General features: G+C 66.8%; 1 protein-coding gene across 2 annotated transcripts; it reads right to left on the bottom strand.

Annotated features, from left to right (window-relative positions):
* Positions 1 to 2,983: 2,983 nt before the first annotated feature.
* Positions 2,984 to 14,901, bottom strand: ADAM11 (ADAM metallopeptidase domain 11). 2 transcript variants are annotated; one of them, XM_068996582.1, is made up of 26 exons: positions 14,824 to 14,901; positions 13,415 to 13,599; positions 12,062 to 12,138; positions 11,638 to 11,704; positions 11,030 to 11,115; positions 10,888 to 10,954; positions 10,691 to 10,739; positions 10,533 to 10,600; positions 10,140 to 10,214; positions 9,981 to 10,052; positions 9,305 to 9,471; positions 9,142 to 9,226; positions 8,968 to 9,058; positions 8,797 to 8,848; positions 8,556 to 8,655; positions 8,198 to 8,269; positions 8,012 to 8,104; positions 7,826 to 7,906; positions 7,694 to 7,744; positions 7,075 to 7,138; positions 6,909 to 7,008; positions 6,716 to 6,835; positions 6,466 to 6,634; positions 6,276 to 6,390; positions 5,738 to 5,828; positions 5,133 to 5,264 (listed from the first exon to the last, which is right to left on the bottom strand). In XM_068996582.1, exons 1-26 carry the CDS (start codon positions 14,879 to 14,881, stop codon positions 5,219 to 5,221), a joined length of 2,301 nt encoding a protein of 766 aa, XP_068852683.1. In that variant the 5' UTR covers positions 14,882 to 14,901; the 3' UTR covers positions 5,133 to 5,218. The 2 variants fall into 2 exon arrangements, with proteins under 2 accessions (XP_068852682.1, XP_068852683.1); XM_068996581.1 differs by lacking the exon at positions 5,738 to 5,828 and having other exon boundaries at positions 2,984 to 5,264.
* Between the last annotated feature and the right edge of the window lie 256 nt (positions 14,902 to 15,157).

Here is a 15,157-nt window from a genome sequence, read left to right as displayed (position 1 = left end):
CACTCCGCACTGCAGAGGTGCCTGCCGACCATCTGATGTGTCCTCTGCTCCCAAAGGTGCCCCAAAGATCCCAGCTCCATGATGGGGGAGCAGCCTGAGCCTCCCTCTGCTCTCACAAGCTGCTGCTCACGTGGAGCCCCCTCACCGCCCCCAGCCTCGGCCACGACCACGACACCTTCCTGGGGAGTCCTCGAGGGCTTTCGTCCTTGTGCTCACCCCAAAAGCAGCGTCTGCCTCGTTAGATTAGCGTTGGAAAATCGCAGCCAGATGGTCGATCATCAGCTTCAGCAACCAGAGGAGCGCAGATATTTTAGGTTCGAGGGTTTCCCATTATGCAATGGCGCAGACACCACGCGGGGGAGGCGTTGGGTTCTTCTTTCTTTGGGTTTACTAATAATGAGGGATTTGTTTGGATTTTTTTTCTCTTAAGTTAAGGGCCTTGAGCAGGAGTCTGATGAGGAGTGGCTGAGGGGGCTGGGAAAGGGGCTGAGCCTGGAGCAAAGGAGGCTCAGGGGGGACCTTGTGGCTCTGCACAAGTCCCTGACAGGAGGGGGCAGCCGGGGGGGTCGGGCTCTGCTCGCAGGGAACAGGGACAGGAGGAGAGGGAACGGCCTCAGGCTGGGCCAGGGGAGGCTCAGGGTGGATATTGGGAAAATTCCTTCATGGAAAGGGTGGTCAGGCATTGAAGAGGCTGCCCAGGGCAGGGGTGGAGTCACTGGCCCAGGAGGGGTTTAAAAACCTTTGGATGTGGCACTTGGGGACAGGGGTCAGTGGTGGCCTCGGTAGTGCTGGGGGAATGGTTGGACTTGATGATCTTAGAGTGCTTTTCCAACTTCCCTGATTCTCTGATCTCAGCATGGAAACGGGAGACTGGCTTCTCCCGTGGGTTGCTGTGGTTCACCTTTGGGAGGTGTAGTTAAAGCAGTGGGTGAGGAGTGCAGATCAGAGCTGAGCACAGGGACTGACCCTGACAGAAGCGGTGAATTCGGAGAAGGAGGAGCTTGAGGACAGGCGGGAATGCTCTGTGCCTGGGGCAGCCATGAGGGGAGCTGGAAAGGAGCTGGAGCAGTTTGTGATGGAGAGAAAGGGCAGCCTGGGGTGTTGGGTGTCTCTGGGCACCAGACCTGCTGCCTCCTGCAGCTTTTGTGGTCCTGGGCAGTTGGCCAAGGAGCATCTCCCTTCTTCCAGACACATCCAAGACATCGTGGTGTCCTTGTGCCCCAGCCCCTGGCACAGGAACCCTGCCCTGATCAAGAGCTGTGGGTGTTGTGTGACCTTGCAGGGCAGCAGGCTCAGCTGGGCACACTTGAAATCATGGTTTTTGCCCTCCTGACCCTGAAGATTTTGAATAACTCAAGATTCAGAAGCAGCCAGTGCATCTGGAATATTTCTGACTCACTCATCGCGCTCGTATCTCGACACCAGCCCAAAATAGCTCCGTGCTGTGGAACAGCTCCACTGTGGATGGAGCAAAACAGCATCAAACCCCTCACGGGGTGCAGAGATGCCCCTGCAGCCACATCAGGGGGGAAACAGCCCTGTTTGCTGCCAGCCTTGCCCTGTCAGGAGGGCACTGTGGTGAGGGGGCACTGAGGGGGTCCTGGTGCAGGACCCCTCTCTCACCCCGCGGTCACTGCCTCGGCCAGAGGCACCTCCAGCCTCTTCCTCACCCCTCGCCCCGTCCTGCCACGGGGGGCAGAGCAAGAGGCTGACAGTGATGGCTTTAATAAGGTGGGCTGGAGGCAGAGAGAGGCTCCCAGCCGGGGCTGGGTGTCCTCCCCAGGGAGCAGCACCCCGAGGTGCTCAGGGCACCCCCAGCACCCCAGGCTGGAGCTCAGCATCACCTCCGCAGGGAGCTGGAGCCGGTGTGTTCTCCTGCCGCGCACGGGGGACACCAGAGCGAGTCCCTGCAGGGCTTGGCAGGGAGATGGGCACCAGCCCCACGTCTGGGGGCTCGGGGGGAGGTGGTCACAGCAGCAATTGTCCTGAATCCCGCCCCTTGTTCCCCGCGGGTGGAGAAGGGGTCCCCCAGGGGAGTGACGCTCGTGTGATGATCCCTGACTAGCACAGGACCCCGGGCAGAGGGGATGTGCTGCATCCCCGCCTGTCCCGGGGTCCGCGCGGGGCCGGAACCGAGGGCACACGCGTGGCCCTGGAGCATCCCGGGGACGTCGGAGCAGCTCCTGCGCGTCCAGCCCAGGCGCGTCTGGGCTGTGCTGGGAGAGCCCTCTCCTGGTCGGTGTGCGAGGAGGAGCGGCCGTGCCAGGGAGCCTGCCGAGCGATCGGCCCGGGGAGTGCGGCTGTCCCGGGGGTCCGAGTGTCCCACGGAGTCCGGTGTCCCAGGGATTTTGGCTGTCCCGGGGTGTCCGAGTGTCCCACGGAGTCCGGGTGTCCCAGCGAGTCCGGCCGTGCTGGTCAGTGGGACAGCGCGGAGCTTTGAGATCCAGCCCCAGCTGAGCATCACCCGGGCTGGTTCCATGGGTCCCCCCGGGACTTGGGGACCTGTCCCCCAGTCCCCTTCTGCCAGGGGTTGCTGCCAGGACCCTGCGCGGTGCTCACTCCTCTGAGGGTGTCCCTGGGCTGGAGCAGGGATGGAGCAGTGTCCTCGCACAGGGACTGAGCACCGCCGTGACGGGAGGGGGAGCAGCCCCGTGTCCCCCACAGTGGGACAGGGTCCCCAGCCAGGCACCAGGTGAGAGGGACGGAGCTTGGTGACACCGTGTGCCATCATCTCCATACTGGGAGTCATACTGGGTGTGTCTCCTGACTCAGACGTGGAAATCGTGATGGACAGGCTGGGGTGGGATGCGGGACATGGGGAACACATCAGTGGGATGAGCTGGAGGGATCCAAGGGCCGGAGCATCCTCACGGATGGAATCTGGGGACCCTCCCGCCTCCCTGGCCCCGTCCCCTCCCTCCCCACGCGGGTGAGAAGCGGAGCCCCATCGTTTTTCAAATCTTTATTGTAAATAAATCTGCGACATTGCAGGAGGCGGCCGAGGCCGGAGCCAGGGCCGAGCCCGGAGCGGCGGCCCCGGCGGCTCCGGCGGCGGCTCCCAGCACGTGCAAAGCGGGAGCTCGAGGCCAGGCGGGCGCGGGGCGGGCGCGGGGGTCCCGCCCGGCCCGGCGGTAGCGGAGCAGGCGGTGCGGGGTGGCGGCGGAGCGGCGAGGGGGGCACGGGGACGCCGCCCCGCTGTGCTCGTCCCCGGGACGGGACGGGGCCGTGGGCGCAGCGGGGGCTGGGGGGGCTTTGCTCGCTTGGCTCTGGAAGCACCGGGTGCCCCCCCCCCCGCCGCGGGCTCTCCCACCCTGACAGCGTTAAAATCATTAAGAAAAATCCCGGTATTTATATATATATAGATATATATATATATATAATAATGTCCCCAAACCCAGTGACAACGGTGGCTTCTTGCTCTGAACCAGGGGTGTCCCCTCGCCGCGGGGAGCACCCCGGCACTGTGGCTGTGACAGTTGTGGGGACACTGCGGTGACAGTGACAGAGATGGGGGGTTGATCCAGACCCGTGATGCCCACGGTGGTCCCAGGTCCCCATGTCTCCCAGCCCATTGCTGATCCGTCACACAAGGAGCCACCACCGAAGCCCAGCCAGGGGATGTCCAGCCACCCCCATCCTGCTGTCACCTCCCACCCTGTCCCCTGTGGTGCCACCACAGCCACGGCACCCGTGGGTGCTCAGTGGGGCTGTCACACCAGGCTGGGGGCCACCACACACTTTGGCCATGGCTGGGCTTGGGGACACCCTTGGTCACCCTCTGTCTCCGTGGCAAAGGCGCCTGGTGGCAGGCAGGGACACTGGGCAGGGAAGGGACACAGAGGGGACACCCCCACTCTGCTGTGGGCAATGGGTATCGTTCCCCATTGTCCCCTGCTGAGTGTCCCCAGGGGTGTCCCCACATGCACACACACACGGGGTTGTGTCACCAAGTGTCACCAGGGATGTCCCCCCTCCATGCTGAGTGTCACCAGTGGTTAAAGGGACCAGTGTGGCCCCCGGTGCTCCGTGGTGCTGTGGTTTGGGTGGCCCCACAGAGCCACCCCATGCAGGGTGACATGTGGCACGTGCCACAGGGAGGGGGTGATGCCTCCCCCCAGCCTGCCGCGGGGGTGGGGGACACCCAGTCTGTGGGGAACGGGTGCCACAAGCCTGCCCTGGGACTGGGGTGACAAGTGCCACCCAGCGAGCAGCCCCGTGTGTCCCCAGCCCAGGGCTCACCCTGTACCCTTGTTCCCTGGGGGGTCCTTCTGTCACCCCGAACCCCAGTGTCACCAGTTTGGGGTTCACCTGCCTGAGCTGGGGAAGTGGGGAAGTCTTGAGGGAGAGCTGTCACCCGTGGGTGCCTGTCCCATCACTGGGGACTTTGGCGTCCCATGGCTTGGGGGGGTGCAGCCATGACATCGGGGGAGAATTTGAGGGGACAAACCCCACACGGAGTTTGGGGAGGTGGGGAGGCACATCTGGGGGTGCAGGACTCGGCCCCCGAGGGACCCAGCCCAGGCACTGGGGCTGCGGGGGACGTGATTCCAGGCCCTGAACTGGGAAAGGGTGCTGGCCTCGTACTGGGTATTACTGGGCTGGTACTGGGGTGTACTGGCCTCGTCCTGGGGTACACAGGCCTGCCTTTTGGGGTCCCAGGCCCCCGGCTGGAAGAGGCTGCTGCAGGGCAGAGGGGGATGTGGGGCAGGGGCTCCCCGCTGGCCCCCCGGGTACATTCATTCATCCAGTGCCGAGCGCCGCCAGCCCGGGGGGGCCGGGGGTCCCCGTACATTCGTGGCGGTGCGGGGGGGGCCGGGGGGCGGTCCCGGGTGGCCCCCCCGCTCTCCTCCTCGGCCGGACCCTCGGCAGCGCCGCCCCATTTAATTGCTGTTAATGAGGCGCTGGGGGGGTGGGGCAGAGCGGCCCCGCTCAGGCCCCCCCGGACCTGCAACACAGAAGTGGGGTGCGTTTAGTGGGGGGCTGTGACAGGGGGGTGACACATGGGGGGACACTGAGCTGAAATGAGCCAGCACCGGGGGGGGGGCTGCTGCCAGGCCCCCCCAGCCGCTGCTCCCGTTCAGCCGTGGGGGCACAGAGATGGAGACAGCACGGCCGGACACACAGCACACGGACAGACGGGCCCGGGGGCTCCCACGCCGTCAGGCTGCCGGACGGTGACGGTGACAGGGACGGTGACGAGACGATGGGGGGGACACGGTTACACTCCCTGCTGCGCCGGGTCGTACCTTCCTCGGCGGATGTTCCTTGGGGGGGTGGCAGGGGGAGAGGAGAGGAGCATTAGTGCCACCCCCGTGTCCCCGCTGTCCCCCCTGGTGCGTCCCCCCACCCCAGTGTCCCTGGTCCCACAGGCAGCAGCAGTGTCCCAGTGCCAGGTAGGAGCACACACGGGGGGCCACCGACACAGCCCCCGCCCCAGCACCCCATGCTTGGGGACAGACACGGCCACGGGGTCCGGGTGACAGTGACACCCCAATGGCACATGCAGGCAGGGCAGGCAGGGCCAGGGGGCAGGCAGGGGCTGGGACAAGGGACCAGGCAGGGCCAGGGGACCAGGCAGGGCCAAGGGGACCAGAGGCCGCACCACAGGGGATGCCCAGCTGGGGGGACTGGCGGTGCCCCAGCAGGGCACGGCCTGGCCCTGGCGCGGTGTCGGTGCACGGGGGGGACGTGGCCGGTGACAGCAGCAGAGGGGACGAGCCATGCGGTGGCTGCTTACTTAAATCCCCAGCCTGTCCCCCCTAGGACGATGGCAGCCACCAGCACGGCCCCCGCGATGGAGCCGATAATGATATTGGTGCCACTGGGACCTGTGACAGAGGGGACAGGGAGGAGGGGACAGGGTCACACGTCAGTGGGAAGGGGACACGGGGACATAGCCCCAGGGATGCCCCAGTGCCACAGGGACTCGGGAAGGGGACAAACCCAGCCACAGGGAACATGTCAGTGGGGAGGGGACAGGGGGACACCAGGACACAGCAGTCCCAGTGCTGTGGGGACCTGGGAGGGAGGCAAACCCAGCCACAGGGACACACCTCAGTGGGGATGGGATGCGGGGACATGGGGACACAGCTCCAGGGATGACCCAGAGCTGTGGGGACCTGGGAAAGGGGCAAACCCAGCCATGCCCAGCTGAGCTGTGGCACCAGGGTGGGAGGACACTCTGGAGCCCCGGTGTGGCTGGGGACAAAGCGGGACAGCCCAGCCTGTGAGGCCTGGGGACAGCAGGGAGCCCGTGTCCCCACGGGCACACGGACCCTTGTATCGCTCCGTCTCCCCCGTCGGCTTCGGCTCAGGGATGGGGTCGTAGACGCTGCAGTCCTTCCCCGTCCACTCCGCCCGGCAGATGCACTTCCCCTCGTTGCTGCAAACCTGTGAGAGGACGGCGTCACCCCCCGCGACCGTGACACTCCCCGGGTGTCCCCCTGTCCCCGCCGCGCCCCTCACCCCGTGATCAAAGCAGATCTTCCCGTCCCAGCTGCCGGGGCAGGAGCTGAAGTTAAAGGCGGTGGCTGGAAGGCATTTGCGGTCGAGACAGAGCATTCCGGGCCCGCAGGGCGTCCCGTCCTCCACGTAGCTCAGGTCCGAGCCATCCACCAGCTGCACGTGGCCGCCCCTGTGCCAGGACAGCCACAGCGGGTGACATCGGGACCCCTGGGACCTGGAGCCATCCCGGTCCCCACGGTGGCACCGTTACCTGCAGTCCACGTAGCGGTTCTGGTGGTAGAAGGTGGTGGTGGCGATCTCCCCGCTGAGCTCCCCCAGCCGCGGCGACCCCGAGATGTTGGCGCAGAGGAGGAAGCCGCAGAGGACGTCCCTGCAAGGCAGCGGTGGTGTCACTGGCATGGCAGGTGGCACCGGGACGGGCCGCGGGGACAAGGGTCACTCACTGCTTGTTGCACTGCAGCCAGCCCAGGCCCTCGCGCCCGCAGTTCCCCCGCTCCGTCCCCTCCACGTTCAGCTTCTCGTAGCAGAAGCGCTCGGCCGAGCCTGGCAGGGAGTGAGTGTCACCTGCTCGTCACCCCCTGCGTTCCCCCACCCCAGGCCAACACTCACTGCGGCCCCACAGCGCGTTGCACTGACGGTCCCGGGTTTTGCAGCGCCCGCCGTAGCAGCGTCCCTGCAGGGATGGGAGAGGGGTCAGGGGGCTGGAGAGGAGTCAGGCTCCTGGAGGAGGCTCAGGGGGCTGGAGAGGGGTGATGAGGCTGGAGAAGGGCTCACACAGGTGCGCTGCAGGGAGGTGCTGCAGGGACAATGAGCCCCCCACACGTCCCCCTCACGCCTGGTCCCAGGACACTGCCCCGGCTCATGTGGTGCAGGGAGCAGGAGCCACACGTGTGCACAGCCATGGGACAGCAGTGGGGGCTCAGGGCCCCCTGCTCACCCCAAAGCCCACAGCCATGTGTGTGTGTGGCTCAGCTGTGGCTGCAATTGCTGACAAAAAGTCACAGAGGCACAGACTGGTTTGGGTTGGAAGGGACCTCAAAGCCCATCCAGTTCCATCCCCTGCTATGGGCAGGGACACCTCCCACCAGACCAGGTTGCTCCAAGCCCCGTCCAGCGGGGCCTTGGACAGTCCCAACTGCGCTTCCAACACGCACAAGCCCTGATGCTGGAGCCCGTGGGGATCTGCCCAGCCCCAGGGCTGTGTCCCACCAGGCTGGGCTCAACTCACCTGCTCGTTCTCACAGAAGTATCCATCCAGCTTGTGGAGGTTGGGGGGACACTGTGGGGACATGGAGAAGAGGTTGGGTGATGCCACAAGGCCCCACAACATGTCCCACCATGTCCCCCCGGCCCCACTCACCTGGCTGGAGTCGCCGGTGCAGGTCTCGGGGATGTCACACTCGTTCACAGCCTCCCGGCAGGACACACCACGTGGCTCGTACTGCCCGGGGCACAAACCCAGCTCATCAGTAACGGGATAGGATCCCACTGGATCCACATCTGGACCCGGGCCCCCTGAGCCCCCTGGATGCTCCCAGCCCCGCACCTTGCAGCCCTTGCAGCAGAGCCCGTCGCTGCACATGGCGTCGTGGGTCAGGGTGCACTTCTTGCAGCAGTTTCCCCCGCTCCTCGCACACTCCTGCCAGGACAGCAGCGGGAATCACGGCCATCAGCCCCCTGGCAGCCCCGGCAGCCCCCAGAGCGGGGGAAGCAGCCCCCCGACCCCGCTCACCGCCAGCGAGCCACAGTCGCACTCCTCGCCTGCCTCCACGAAGCCATTGCCACACTCTGGAGGGTCCAGGAGCTGCCGGGACCGAGGGGGGGGACATCACACACACACATGAGAGCTGCTGGGGACCCCTGAGCCAGCTGCTGCCATGGGTCCCCCGAAAAGGGCATCACATCCCTGAGGAATGGCTGCACTCCCAAACTGCTGCCAAGCACGAGGCTCTTCCTGCTCTGGGCGTTCAGCACCAGCACCTTGACCGTGGCAGGGGTTGGGGACGCCACGAGTCCCGAGGGACCCCAGAAGCCACCCCCAGAGCATCGCTCGCCACTGTGGCCCCCAGAGGGGTCGGGGGGGCCGTTACCTTCAGGGGTTTGTTGAAGAGGCAGCTGCCGCCGCCGTCCTGCAGGAACTGGTTGTACTCATCGATGCTGCAGCGGGAGAACTTCCGAGGGAGGTAGTACCTGCGGGATGGGGGTCACTGCCCTGCCCGGGGGCACTGCCAGGCACCCGAACCCGGGCAGGACTTCGGCGATGCCCCCGCCGGCAGCGGTGACACGAAGTGTGCAGGGGATGTGGCAGTGCCACCCCGAGCGGGCACCCACCCTGTGTCCTCCATGATACAGCCCAGCCACGAGTCCGGACACCGGCAGTCCCCTGGGAGGAGAGGAGAGGAGAGGAGAGGACAGGGCTGGGGGTGCTCACTGTCTCGCCGCCGGCCTGGTGGCACCGCGGAGCGTCCCCACCGTCCCCACGGCCCCGCGGGAGGCGGGTACCTGCGGCCGTGCGGTGCTTGTTCCACATCATGCCCACGTTCTGCCCCAGGGTCTGCGCCAGTGTCACCGCCATGGCCGCCACGTTGCCGTACTGCGCGGGGGGGACGCGGTGTCACCGCAGGGACCCCCGTCCCTGTCCCCAGCCCGCCCTCGCGAGGGTCTCGCCGCACCCACCTCGTTGACGCCGCCGGCGCGGGCAGGGGAGCAGATACCCCCGACAAAGGCGGTGCCGCTGCGGCTGCTCTGAAACGTCCGACCCCTGCGAGGAAGAGGATGGTGGGGACGGGGGACGCGGTCCCCGGCCCCGGGGGGGGGGACGCGTGGCCACAGCGCTCACGAGAAGAGGTGGACGGTGTCACTGTGCTCTGCCAGCCCCTCGCGCCGGTACTTCACAAACTCGTTCAGGGTCTCCAGGGAGTCTTGCCCCATCCGGATCCGGTCCTCCGCCGCCCACGTCTCCATGGCCACCAGCACGATGCGGGTGTTTAGCTGCTCCTTGTAGATCTGTGGGGACAAAAGGACGGTGCTGGGGACGCGACCCCTCCCAAGGGCAAACCCACCAGCTACCGGGGATAAACTGCTGTGGACAACTTGAAGAGCTGGGCACACACATCTGTCACCAGGGACAATTCCCGGGAACAAAACACCAGTGGGACAAACCCACCAGGTGCCAAAGAAGAAAAACACGAGTGGGGCCAACTCCTTGGGGACAAACTCTCAAGGGACCAGCCCAGCAGGTGCTGAGGACCAAGCCCCCGAGATAACACCAGGAACTAGGGACAAACTCCCTGGGAACAAATCCACCAGCTGCTGGGAACAGTCTCCTCAAGGACAACCCCCCAGGGACAAACCCCACCAGGACTGGGGATAAACCCTCTCTCCAGGGATAAGCCCACTGGGGATAAACCCCTTGGGAATGAAGCCCCCAAGGGACAAACCCATCAGGTGCCAGGGATTAACCTTCCCAGGGACAATCCCCTCGGGGATAAATTCCTTCCAGGGACCCCCCTCACCATGTCAGCCAGATTGACCACGGACTTGGCGAAGTTGCTGGTGAGAACCACGGACTTGCGGAGCTGCAGGAACTGGGAGCACACCAGGGCCAGGCGGGATTGGGGGGGGGCAGCCCGACCCCTCACCGCCCCCTCCAGCCCCTGGAACCTCCCGCTCACCAGCTGATGGTCGTTCACCACGGCCAGCTCGATGTACTTGGTCTCGCTGTGCACCGTGTGCTGGGCTCGGCGGACCTGCAGAGGGAACCCGCGGCTGAGCTGGCACCGGCACCCGGATGGGGCTCCTGACCCCGCCAGGGATGTTTGGGGTCCAGGGAGAGGGGAGAGCCACTGGGTGGTCTTGGGATGCAGCCCCACCAGTATTCCATTGGGTCCCCTGGGCACCCCTGAGCGCAGGCAGGAGCAGCACCCTGCAAACACCACCCCAGCACCCACGGAGCAGCCTGGCTGCACCCGCAGGCGACTGGCAGAAATCAGCCAGGGTCAAGCACACTTGTCCCCTGCCCCATGTCCTCCGTCCCCTGCCCTGTGTACCCCGCTGACCCCACTAACCTGCCGCCGCCGCCGCAGCTTTGGTGTCCCACCCGGGACACGCTGGCTCAGCGCAGGGAAGAGGCAGCCTGGAGGGAGGGGACAGAGATGGTGGGACACAAAGACATGGGGCCACTGAGGCCACCGATCCCCAGGAACAGCTCCGTGCGAAGGCTCACCCAGTCGGGGGCAGCTGGGGACGCGCTGGACGATGTGTGGCCGAAGGCCCTGCCACGGGGAGAGGTGTGTCACGGCCGTGCGTGAAGGGGAGGACTGCCACGTCCCCGTGTCCCCATGGCTGTCCCCAAGCCACAGTCAGACCCGTAAAGCTGCCTTGGGGACACTCAGGCAGGCACACGGCAGTGCCACCGCTCACCTGCCCGTGCTCGGCGCCCGCCTGGGGCTCGATCAGGTACGTGGCTCGGCCGTCCGAGAAGACGCCGCTGCAAACAGAGGTGGGCGTGTCGGGGTGCAGAGGGGTGCGGCCCCCCAGCCCCCCTGGCAGTGGGGGTACTCACCGCAGGCCCTGGCAGCTGGAGAGAGCGGCGAAGGAGCGGGGCTGCCCCCGGATCCGGCCCTGGTAGTAGCAGTGCTCCCCCGCGCCCTGCGGAGCGGGGACGGGCGCTGAGCCCCGAGTCCCGCCCTGCCCCTCACCCCCAGGGGCCGCACCCAGGCCGGGGGCTCTGGGGTTCACTGCCGGGCACCCTCAGGGTGTGCCTGGTGCCCACAGTACCCAGGGATCCCCCGCTGGAGGAGCATCCCCCATCACCATGGCAGCACCCCCATGCAGGGGCTGGGCACCCCAGGGGCAATGGGCACCGAGGGGCATGGGGGTGGGGATGAGCTGCTTGGGACCATTCGTGGGCTTTTGTGGGATTTATGAACCGGCCACCACAACCCCTGCACTGGCACAGTATGGCACAGCATGGCATGGCATGGCATGGCATGGCATGGCATGGCATAGCATGGTTTGGCACAGCATGGCTTAGCACAGCACAGCATAGTTTGGCACAGCACAGCGTGATTTGGCACAGCGTGGTTTGGCACGGCACAGCACAGCATGGTTTGGCATGGCACAGCACAGCATGGTTTGGCACAGCATGGCACAGCATGGCACACATCTTACCGTGCTGTGGCTGCCGTTGCTGCCCGCGCCGACGTGCCGCTCCACGTAGTGGGAGGCGAGGAGGTGGCTGCAGGGAGCAGGTGGGGGATGAGAGGCCGTGGGGTGGGGAAGAAGAGGAGGAAGAGGAGGAAGAGGGAGACCACAGCAGCCATCCATGTGCAGGACACCACCCCAGTGTGGAACACCACCCACCATCCATATACACGGAATTGCCTCAGCATGGGAACCCCCAGTTTGGGAGGGCGCTGGCGTCCCATGGGCCCCTCTCCCCTCTGCTCCTCCCCCCGGCTCAGCCCCCACTGCTGCAGCTGGGATGGCTCCGCACAACTGCCCCATCCCCGAGCACCCCCAGCCCCTCCCCTCCTCTCGGGGGGCACCAGCAGGTCCATGCTGGGTCTCCTGCCCGGACCCCCGGGTCACTCACTGGTTCAGCCGGAGATCGAGGGTGAAGGCTGAGCCGAAGGCACGCACCATGAAGCTCACCTGTGCCAGGTGCAGCCCCTGCAGGACAGCCAGAGCCGTCAGCCCCCCAGCCTAAAATTCATAGCTAAAATAATAATAAAACCCCAACGCAAATAAGCAGTCTGTGAAGATGCACTTTTTTCTTTTTTTCGCCGAAAAATTCAGCCTAAAAGAAAACCGGTTTTTTTTTCCTTAAACCCATCACCCCCTGGAGCACTGGGATGGCACCTGCGTCCCGGCTGGGGGTGCCGGAGGGTCCCCCCGGCGCTGGGCCCAGCCCGGCCGCGGCAGCCGAGCCGCCGCTTCTCCCGCCCTGCGGCGCCGCCGCTCCTGACCTAATTCCTGCCGCCGGCAGCGGCAGCGGGAGCCGAGCGCTGCGGCGCGGCCTCAGCCCCGGCAAACTCGGCGCACGGGTGAGAGCCCGGCAGCGGCTGCGGGCCCCTCTGGTGCTTCACACGGCGAAACGGCAGAAAATCCAAACCCGTCCTGGTGTGCCCTGTCCCCTCGCTGGGAACCCAGCGCAGCTCGGGATGAGGACACAGGGATTGAGGAGCCGTCTGTCACCACGGGGAGGGGATGTCCCAGGCCCCGACCGCAGCCCTGGGGTCTGGCAGCAAGGCCGGAGAGGGCTCTGCCGCGGGGACCTAGCCCCGAATTCCCCAGGATCTCCGCCGCTCCCTCCCCCCGCGACACCCCGGCTTAACACCTCCCTGGCCTCCCGCCAGCGCGGCGGCTGCCGGCGCTTCCCGGCGTCCGGCGGTTTCACTCGACGCCGGGTGTAAATCACCTCTGCGGCGAGAGCAGCTCCTCATCTCGCCTTTATCCGGCGCGGACGGGGATCGATGGGCGCCGGCCTCCGCGGCTGCCAACACCTCAACTCCCCCGCGCCGGATGGGGCGCGTGTGCTGCTCCCCGAAACGCTGGGACAGCCGGCCATGGGGTGAAGGTCACTGCCCAGTGCCCGAGCCCGGGTTGGTCTGGGGAGCAGCACTGGGGGGGACACGGGGGCCGCTCCCACGAGTCTGTTCCTGTGGGAGCCCTGCCCGCCACCTGCCCGCTCCCGTTTCATCCCTCCCAACGCCCGCGTGCCACTGGTTCCCAGATTTAATGGGATTTCGCAGCACAATTCAGTGTCCCTCCTGGCAGGATGGCAGCGGGATGGTCCCTGGGGGGACGAGGGCTCCAGTTCGGGATGCCGGTACCCACGCACACGCTGGGCGCGGCTGGGCCAGTGACGGCGGCTGTCTGGGGACCTGGACCTTCCACCTGCCAGGGACCCCGGAAAGGGAGCGGCTGGGAACTGTCATTCACTTACGGGTCCTCCGCCTCCTCCTCCGGGCTCATTCCTGACCCTGGTGTCCAACTGATGCTTTGGGACTTCTCCTCCCGAGCTCTGCCCCACCAGCCGGCTGGGGTGGGTGATTTGGGAGACCACCCGCCCTTCCTGCCATGCGGCCCGCGGGAGCCTCCGCGGCAGCGCGCTGGCCTGCGCGGCAGGACCTGCGGGGAGGGGACAGGGTCGCGGCCACCCTGGGAGGGCTGGGGGCTCAGGGGGCTGCGGAGGAGAAGGGATGGAGGCACAGGGTCCTTGGGGACATGGGGACGTGGAGGACTGGGGACGAGGAGGGACAGGGAGATGGGAACACGAGGGGACAGAGTTGGTGAACACGCTCAGGGGGTGACCCAAGTGTGGCACTGCATCCAGAAGGGGACACCCATGTCCTGGATGGGAACATGGAGGGGGGGTACAGGGATTGTCCCAGGGTGGACAGCTGGGGAACATCCAGGTGTTCTGGTGTGCCCAGGAGGGGACACCCAGCAAGCACGGGCTGGGAGGGGTGCCCAGGGGATGGGGGTGACCAGCAGGGGAATACATCTGGGTGGGGAAGCTCAGGAGGTCTCAGATACAGTGGCATGTCCTGGAAGGGACACACAGGGGACATGGGTGGCTGATAAAGTGATGCATCCCGGGGGGGTCATGCAAGGGAGATGGGGGCTCAGAAATACCATCACACCTGAAGGAAAGGTTGGGGGGGGTCAGCATATCCTGGAGGGGACATCCAGGGAAAAGGAGAGACTGGAATGGGGACACATCTCAGAGAGGACACCCAGGGGACAGGGAGGGCTGGGATGGGGACACCACCGAATGGGAGATGGAAGACTGGTATGGGGACACCCCCCCTAGAAGGGACAACGAGGGGACAGCAGGACTGGTGCAGGGACACCTTTGGAGGTGACAGCCAGGGGACACGGGGGGTGGCCGCTATGGGGAAACATCCCAAGGGAACGTGGAGGGCTGCTATGAGGACATCTATGGGGACATGCAGGGGACGGGGGAGCCGAGATGGGGACACATCCTGAAGGGGACACGGCGTCTGCTATGCGGCCACCTCCGGAGAGGGAACACGGCGGGGGCCGCTGCGGGGACAGCGCGGTGGAGGGCGCGGGGCCGGAGCAGGCGCGGGGCCGGGGCCGGGGGGGGACGCGGGGCTGAGGAGCCGGTGCGGGGCCGGGGCTCTGCGGGGCCGGGGCCGGGCAGGTGCGGGGGGATCGCGGGCCCGGCCCCTCCCGGGGCTCTGCGGGGCGGCGCTGCGGAAAAATGTGTCGATGCAGCGAAAAAGCCGCAGCGGCGGCGGCGGGGCCGGGAGCGGAGCGGGGCGATGCGGGGCCGGGAGCGGGGCCGGGAGCGGGGCGATGCCGGAGCGGGAGCGGGTCCGGACCTACCTGCCCGCGGGGCGAGCGAGAGCAGCGCGGCCAGCAGCCACCCCCGCAGCGGGCTCATGGCTCCCTCATGCTCCGCCAGCGGCCGCGCCGGGCCCGCCGCGCCGGGGACCGTCACCGTCCCGTCCGGCCCCCCCGCCCCGGGCCGGGCCAGCAGCGCCGCCCCCGCCCCGCCCGCACGCGGCCCCGGGCCCGCCGGACCGGACCGGCACCGGCACCGGCAGCGCCGGCAGCGGCACCGGCAGCGCCGCCCCGGGCCCGCCCCGCCCCGCCCCGCCCCGCCCCGCCCGGGCTCGCCGCCCCCGGTATCGGCCCCTTCCACCCTCCCCGCCCCGGC

The sequence above is a fragment of the Aphelocoma coerulescens genome, chromosome 27, assembly GCF_041296385.1.
Source record: "Aphelocoma coerulescens isolate FSJ_1873_10779 chromosome 27, UR_Acoe_1.0, whole genome shotgun sequence".
Classification (NCBI taxonomy): domain Eukaryota; kingdom Metazoa; phylum Chordata; class Aves; order Passeriformes; family Corvidae; genus Aphelocoma; species Aphelocoma coerulescens.
This window is presented reverse-complemented; position numbering and strand designations above follow the sequence as displayed.